Genomic DNA, 8,636 nt, shown 5'->3' on the forward strand with positions numbered 1-8,636 from the left:
TGTACCAGAGGGTTTTTTTTTTGGTCCCTCTTTTGCCATGCCACATGTCCACCCACACAGGGGTTCTCAATTATTTTTGCCTGATTAAACCTCTTCTTAGGACTGTGTGGGCATATACGGTTTGTTCTTCACTAACAGCCCCCTAACTCGCCTGCTTTTCTTATGTGTACCAAAGGAAAGACACCTTGGGGGCCTATTTTACATTTCATTCAAAGCACAAGCACAAATGCTGCTAATAACAAGACTTCATTATATGCAAATGTTCCAGTGACTCGTGACAGACTGAGTCAGCCAGCAGGCACCAGCATGTCGAGTCCCAGGAAATGAACCACAGCCACTATATGTCTTTTATTATTTACAACCATGCTTTTATAATGACCAGATACATATCTAAACAGGCACAATAACTTAAAAAGGTCAGGGATAACAAAACTCATTATAGTTTAAACCGCCTGTCACCGTTACCTATCATCCAGCCTTTAAGAAAAAAATCCCAACAATTATGTGCACAATTCTAATGGTGAATAGAAAAAAAAAGTCATGCACTTTCCTATTAGAACTCAGATTTACCCTGTGTTTTTCTTTACATGCATTTTACACGTTGTCTGTACTACTATACACACCTCACGACCCCTGATAATTAACCATATAATTAATTAATTGCCTTCCTGTGAGTTGAAGAAGGACAGTTTATCCAGATAGGTGAGGGTTTTGCAGGCCACCAGTCCGTAATAGGTCTGCAACAGCGAACATTTTCTATCCCTCTGTCTTAGGTCAGTCCACACTCTGTCTAGTTCATGGCTCCCCATTCCTGCTGAGCTGAACATATAGTGGTAACAGCAGGCATTGTAGCGGATGTGTTTTCCTCCTGAGAACCTGGCACTGTGTTTTGGTGCAACACCGGCCTTCTTAGCACAAAGTCCCACAAAAACATCAGCTGGCACAGGTGCGCGGACCTCTGCGGATGCTACGTACACTTTTCGGACCACGTCCTGGGACAGAATGTAAGCTGCCCCTTCACAGTATTCAGGAAGGTATTTGTTTGGGTAGAGAGATGGGGGCAGGTAGCCAGGACTATTGGGATCCCTGTCAGGAGAGTCTCTCTGGATCACTCTGCCCAGATAGAAGTCCTCAGGGTGCCTGTGTAAGCCAAGCAGATAGCCTACAATGGCAGGAAGGTTGACAAACACAGACTCTTTGGTCAGCAGGACAAAGCGTGCCAGAGGGCAGAAGGTGATCACCCAGCGGATAGCCAGCACTGTCTTCTCTGTTGGGCCATGGAGGGATGAGTCAGCTGTAGCATGACTTTGGACCACATCCCCATAACGTTCAGACTCTCTCACGAGGGCCTCCTGTGCAGCAGAAGTCTGAGTTGATCCGATGATAAACAGTATCTGCACTGGAAAGCCTTGGATGAGTGTTTGATTGGCCCATGTCCTCCTAACTGCATCTCTTTGGGTGATATTATCTGGAGAGCTGAAGACAAGAGTGAGGAGGAAAAGGTCAGAGTTTTTGCAGACATCAGGGTTAGTGATAGGATAAGCCTGTGACACATTTTCCTTGGCATTGCTCAGGTCCAGTTTCCTTGCTTTCTCTCTCACGCCTACAACCGTGCCATCAGCATAAACCCCAGGCGTGGGCTGCAGCAGGTACTCCTCGATGAAATCGGCCCCAAATAACAAGCAGTGGAAGAGCAGCACATTGAAGAAGAGGAAGCACCACTGGTGGGTACGTAGCTTGCACAGACAGAACTGGATCAGCAGATAAAAAGATGAAACATAGTCAATTAGAACAAAAATTAGTTAATAGAACTTAGATTAAATTGAAAAGCTGCAAAGAGTTCACTCTGTACCTGCATGACACCCTCTTCCATCAACTTGTTGTTGTTCTTTTTGTTAGTTGACCAGAGGACCTCCTGCACTGGTCGGCTTTAGGACAATACTAGCTGACAGACAGTGTTTTCATTTTCATGAAACTCTAGCAGCATGTAACCTTGCACCGAAGCCCAGAGTCAGTGCCTCATTAAGAGGAGTGTACCTTGCGTCCTCCATACAACATTAATGACACCTAGAAGGAACAGAACAGTTATTCTGCATGTTATAAACGTTTAAAAAAAAGTACCAAAACACTAAAACTCCTCCTCCTTCTAGAAGCATACGGAACTTATTAAAACGGTGATATGTTGTATTTTGTTTGGTGAGATCAACAACTAGATGCTGTCTTATCAGGCCTCAGGCACATTTAAATTTAAGGTCTGATTAAAAACAAAAAACTAAGAGCGAGAGCCGACCTCAAGTTTTCTGGGAGCTTGCTCAAGTTATGCGGGTCATAAAATCTAAATGCTGCTTCCCCAATGTTTAGTTTTGACTTTGGGAATAGAAAGAAAACCAGATGTCTCAGATAATCTTAGACTTTAGACATCAGTGGATCACAAATGTGTTTTTGGTCTCTAACCATTTAGTGCTTTGTATACCAATAGTAGTATTTTAACATCAATGCTTTGCCACACAGGAAGCCAGTGTAAATATCTGGGATATCTTCAACTGCTACTTTTTTAAAGAATCTAACTAAAGACATAATTACAGTGCACAACCCTACTGAACACAAATCCTTGCAAAGGTTTATCCAAAATCATGCCAAGACACAAGCTTTTCAGTTCTTTATAATCAATTAATTTTGTAAATGCCAAATGTAGCTGCTGAAATTTTGTTTTAGGTCCAAAAATACACCAACATGCCAAGATGTCAGCATCTGATGCACTGAGCAATAACTTTAATCTTTGTGTTTAAAACATTACTCTGCATTTTGTTTTCATTTAATTTAAAAGAATTATTATACATCTTAATTATGTATGATGTATTAATCTGGGTTACACAAGAAAAAGCAGATGTTTGACAAAAGTGGCCCCAGAATGGAGCCTTGAGGAACTCCTCATCATATATTCTTGTACAATGTCTAACTGTGCACTATACAGGTCACACAAAGTAGTCCCCGTCCTTTAATCAGTTACCACTTCCCCACACTCTTTTACCGGTACGGTCCTTGAGTCATTTGGTACTGGGCTGCGAGAGTTGAGCCTCAGGTGTGAAATTTATGGTTTTCAGGTTTTTTATCAGTTTTTAATGTTATTTTTTTTTTAGTGTTTTTATTGTTAACTCGGTTTCCCTGGGTATTTTCCCATGTGTTATGAATAAACCTTCTTTTTTTGGTGCCGGTACTGGTTTTATTTTGTTGTATTTATCCGCAACACCTTAAAGGTCAGTCCATGAAAATATTGTTGGATATAAACCGGTCCGTGGTGCAAAAAAGGTTGGGGACTGCTGGTATACATGATATATATAGTGTCTAACTCTATATCTAGCATCAAATGTAGCAGTCAAATGTAGCATTAATGTCAAATAAGTCCAACATTGTAAAATTTCTGCTGTAATCTGTAATTACTTGTATTTAGAATGGGCCTATAGTCTATTAGCAAGAAGGCTATATTGTTCTTATTTTAAAAGAGATGCAATTTTATGGTTTATGTGGCCTTTAAGGGAAAAATTAAGTGAAGTAACCAGAGTAAGAGTAACCAGAGTGCTGCCCTCTCACACATGCTTTACACTAGGCAACCTCGCTCTTTAACTTTACATCTGCCATTTCTAGCCCCTTTTCACTAGTACCTACTCAGCACTAGTTGCGGATCCTAAATGCTCATATTGTGCCATGATTACAATTACAGACTCACATTACAGACTCTGAATCTGATATGGAGACACTGGCTGCTCCTCTAATTGTTTGCTTTTGTCAGTGTAGAAGAAGAAAAATTCTTTGCATACTTTACTAGTTAGGAGTTTAGGGTCTACAGGCATATGAAGTTTTAGCAACAAATTAACCATAACAAATAAATGTATATTGTCATAAACTTGAGCATTGTCTTAAACTCGGAAGGTTCTATAGATGACTATGGATAACGGAATAGTACTAAAAACATTTTACAAAATAAATAAATAAAATGCTTTAGAAAAACAACAATAAAAACAAAAAGAAATGCACCCACCCCCCAAAAAAAGCAAGAAAAAGAAAACCCAACACTATTAGATGCATGATCTTTCCATTACCAGTAATAATGTCAGTTGTTGGTGTCAATCTGAAAGTTATAATACAGCGCAATTTTATTATTGAAGTTACACTTTGCAAGTTGTTTAAATTAAGGGGGACACATGGAGAGGGAGGAGGTGATAGGGCAGGGATCACGTAGAGCAGAAATGAAGGCTGTTGAGCCAGATTAAACCTGAGGACCGACCAACATGTACGCCACTGCTGTGTCCCTATGATCGGTCAAATATAAAGTCTTTATTGTCAGAGTTTTTACCTGATGTGGAAAGACAGTCAAACACAGTGGAACTTGGCCAAGGTGCAGGGAGCACATTTAAGTCTTTGAACTGCTATGAACTGTGTGTCAGCAGAGCAGTTTTCGACAGACTGGGAAAGTGACTTCTCATTCTTTGAACTAGTAGGATGTTCATGGCTTAATGAAAGACGGGGGGAAATTTTTGATTAAAAAAATTATATAACATTGGTCAGAAATGTTGAAATTACCCTTGAATAGTGTAAAAGTACCAAACCATACTGGCGTACAACAAGTAAACATATATAACTATTAGATAATTTGGTGTTTGGCAAGAATTTTACAAGAAATAAAAATAATTTTTAAAAAAGAAAAAGAAAGGAAAAGAAAAAACAAAAAAAAAACAAGGACTCTGGGGATCCGAAATAAGTGCAGCATCCTTCTCAGTCCAGCAGGTGGCGGTAATGTGTCATAATGTTAGATAGCCACCGTATCCGGAACCGGATGAAGAAGAAATCAGTTTGGCGGATACGTTTGGCTGAAGTCTCCCCAAACACTGGAAGATATGGCTGCTTCCATTGACAGCTTACTGGAGGAAATCGCTGGAGTTGAAGACCCAGTTGAAGAACTTCAGAGTTTAAAAACTGCTCTGTTAGCGATTCCTGTCAGTGCCTTGAAAGACTCAGTAAGAGGACAGCGTTTAGATGTCATTTTCTCTCTGCTCAACTCCAGTGACAGGTGGGTTTGGCTCTGTGCATCAGCTAAACGTTGGCGAATAACTGCTGAGTCAGTCAGTGGGTGTAATATATGTATTGCTAACAGTTAGCTATATTGACACTAGGTTAACGTACAAGAAGGGTTTATTAGCCTAAAAGAGCTGCTTGAAACTGAGCTAATTGTTAGCAAGCTAACTGGTTACAGTGTTACTAATAACACAGCCCCAGCAGGACACTGTTTGACATTTAAAACACCAACCTTCATGTTTAGACCATGTTTTTAACCACTGTGCCCTTTTTGGACAATGAAATTGCTACGGTTTTTGGTGAACTATGATTACAAACATGCTCAAAGTTAGCATTTAAACTACATATGTGTTGTTTAATCCAAGTTTTTTGGAGTTGTAAACATGCAGCTGAACGAGTTAATCCAAGCACTGTTTTTAGATTGATTGATTACTGTTATGTATAACCGCAATTCCCTGTCCCATCTAGTTTTTAGAAGACATTTTAGTGTTGTAATTTTTAACCTGTAATAGCAAGAACTATTCTACGCTATACAAGTGTTTCTGCTTTCCTTTAAATGACTTGTTACTGATTTCCTTAGCTTCAAGGTTAACTGAATTTGGCCTAAAAGTGCTTTGGTACATCAAATATTTCCACACTGACAGCTGTGAATGGTATTTTCTAACACTGTACAGAATAACCGTAGTTAAAATAAAAAATAAGAAGGAGCTCTATTGACTGTTAAATAAATAAATACTCACAGGACGCAGGTGGAGCTATGCGTAGACATCCTTGAACGCATCTTAATGGCCATGAACCCTGTGCATGTGGTCCAGAACTACAGAGCGGAGCTGCAGGGGGGGTTGACTCACCCAAATGACACTGTTAAGATACTGGCCTTGGCACAGGTAGGCTGCTCACACACATACACGCACAGAAACTATCTTGTAAAACACTGAAAATATTAGTTAATCCCACCTTCTTGTGTCAGATTGGGAGAGTGGTGGAGGACCCTGATGCTGTTACTGAAATCCTCAACAACCACGACGTCCTCCGAGCAGCGATCCGCTGCATCGAAGAGGAGAAGATGGCTGTGGCAAATCAGGTGATGAATAAAGCATTATAATTACACTCCTCACGTTTTATAAAGTGTCAGTGCCTGGAGTATCTGTTTTTCTTTTGTTTTATCTCAGGCGATACAGTCCTTGTCTAAGCTCAGTCATTCCAAGCCTGGATTAGACAAATTATTCCAGACTGACCTGCTGCAAGTCATGAAGGATGTGATGGCCACAAGTGACATTATTAGATACAGAATATATGAGGTATGTTCAAACTGGGTTATAACATAGGATCAGAAACCCTTGTAATGATTTTAAATTCGATTTACTTAGATGGAATCGGTCGACAGTATTACATTACTTACACATACTGACTTAGGTCATTTTATATATTGTATACATGTCATGTACAGAGTTCGACACTTTCATATAAACGATCTTATAAAGTTTTTTGTCCTTTCTGGTTGCAGCTGGTGGTGGAAATCTCATCTGTATCTCCCATTTCTCTCGGTTACTGTGCCAACAGCGGCCTCATTTCTCAGCTGCTCAGCGAATTAACAGGAGACGACGTATTGGTCAGGTAGTACAAACTAAGTTTGACTGCTTTTCTCCTTCTTTCATATGTGTTTCGTCTTCGTTTATGCTGTTAATTTGTTTTTTTACTTTTTTACCAGGGTCACAGCTGTAGAGATGGTTACAACTCTTGCACACAGTCAGCATGGTCGGCAGTATTTGGCCCAGCAAGGTATCATGGATAAGATCTCAAACATGATCAGAGGAGCCGAGACTGACCCCTTCTCTTCCCTCTACCTTCCAGGTGAGTGTCTGTATCATCCCCACCCAAATATATATTTATCTGTCTAATACACAACAATATAATGTAATGCCTTTTACAGTCTTATCCATACAGTTCAGCATTATTCTGCGCTTTATGATGTGAATATTACTGCTGCAGGTTTGGTGAAGTTCTTTGGGAACTTGGCCATCATGGACAGTCCACAGCAGGTTTGTGAAACCTATCCAGCTTTTCAGAACAAAGTGTTTGAGATGGCGCTTGATCCAGACCCTGTGATGATCGGCGTGGCTCTGGACACTTTGGGATTACTGGGATCTAATGTGGAGGGGAAGCAGGTTCTGCAGAAAACAGGTTAGCTCGGTATCCTTGGCTTTATGAAAGAAATTTTCTAAATAAAATTTTCTTATAAAAGAAAAAAAAATGTAGTCTGAGTGAATTTTAGTTTAAAAGTTATTCTCTTTTTTCTGACATGACTTTGAAAGGTCTTGGTCTAACAAGACTGTCTTGTATTTTTTGACCATTATTTTTTGACTGTTTTCTTTTTGTTCAGGAGAAAAGTTCAAGGCTGTGTTGTCAAAAATGAGCCAGCTTGCCAGTTCTGGACCTACAGAGCTCAGAGTTCGAAGCTTGGACGCGATATCACAACTTCTCTCCCTACAGGTATTTTTCTGACATGTAAAGAAAAATCATTTTTAATAAAATATTTCTTAACAACGATACAAAAGTGCAAGTTGGTCAATTTATGCATCGCAGCCAGAGCAGCAGACAGAAGACCTTTTGGCCCTGACAGAGTCATGGTTCCACCTTTTGTCCAGCCAGCCCATGGACATGATTCGCAACATCAGCACTCAGCCCTTTCCAGAGCTGCACTGTGGAGCACTGCGGATATTCACTGTAAGCACTGTTTTTGTTTTTCACCTTCTAATATTTCCTCTTTGTGTCTCTGACCACCTGGTTACCTGTAGAAATAAATGTCTCTATCTGATAGTGATACTTGGAGGGGGACACAAGCATATATTGCTCTAATAATATTAGTCTTATATATTTTCACTGGATATCTGTGCATATGTGTCTGCCAGGCCATTGCCACTCAGCCATGGGGCCAGAAGCTGATGATTAACACTCCTGGATTCATGGAGTTCATTTTGGATCGTTCAACGGGCCAGACAAAGGAGGCCAAAGATGCCAAGTTTGAACTGATTGGGGCACTTGCAGGTTCATCAACAGCAGCTGAGATCCTGGGCAGTCAGCACTACATCCGCGTGAAGACTTACCTCAGAGAAGGACCTTACTATGTTTCAGCTGTGGCCGCAGTCAGCACCGAGGGAGCGGACTGAGTCAAATTAACAATAAACCAATTCAAATGCACTTCATGGGCTTCTAGTTGATGCTTAAGTAATGGATAAGTGGCTGAGTGATCTGCCTGTGGATTAATATAACATACTCTGCAAACTCTACAGCATCTGGATAAAAAATTACCATGTAAAGGATGATTAAACGTTCTTAGAAACAAATAATTTATCTTCAGTACTTGCACGGCTAGGTTGCAGCTGCACTACATTCAATATTTATCAGGTTTTTTTGGCAGAACACTAAACACCTGATCCTTATCTTCAGCCATATTCTGTTACTGCAGTTTGCAAGTACATAGATCATTCTTTATAAAATAACAAAAAGTTTCTCCATGAACCATATCGGTAACCATTAAACAAATAAACATGTGTCACTTT

The 8,636-nt window shown here is 40.1% G+C and overlaps 2 protein-coding genes across 2 annotated transcripts; one reads left to right on the top strand and one right to left on the bottom strand.

The window, feature by feature from the left end:
• Window positions 1–656: 656 nt before the first annotated feature.
• Window positions 657–1,858, bottom strand: LOC134631692 (beta-1,3-galactosyltransferase 9). Its single transcript, XM_063480249.1, has 2 exons — window positions 1,853–1,858; window positions 657–1,751 (listed from the first exon to the last, which is right to left on the bottom strand). The coding sequence occupies exons 1-2, from the start codon at window positions 1,856–1,858 to the stop codon at window positions 657–659; spliced, it is 1,101 nt and encodes a 366-aa protein (XP_063336319.1).
• A 2,993-nt stretch (window positions 1,859–4,851) lies between these two features.
• On the top strand, window positions 4,852–8,636 carry psmd5 (proteasome 26S subunit, non-ATPase 5). Its single transcript, XM_063480602.1, has 10 exons — window positions 4,852–5,068; window positions 5,816–5,960; window positions 6,044–6,157; window positions 6,246–6,374; window positions 6,581–6,690; window positions 6,785–6,927; window positions 7,066–7,257; window positions 7,457–7,566; window positions 7,660–7,800; window positions 7,986–8,636. Exons 1-10 carry the CDS (start codon window positions 4,896–4,898, stop codon window positions 8,241–8,243), a joined length of 1,515 nt encoding a protein of 504 aa, XP_063336672.1. The 5' UTR covers window positions 4,852–4,895; the 3' UTR covers window positions 8,244–8,636.

The sequence above is a fragment of the Pelmatolapia mariae genome, linkage group LG7 (assembly GCF_036321145.2).
Source record: "Pelmatolapia mariae isolate MD_Pm_ZW linkage group LG7, Pm_UMD_F_2, whole genome shotgun sequence".
Lineage (NCBI taxonomy): Eukaryota > Metazoa > Chordata > Actinopteri > Cichliformes > Cichlidae > Pelmatolapia > Pelmatolapia mariae.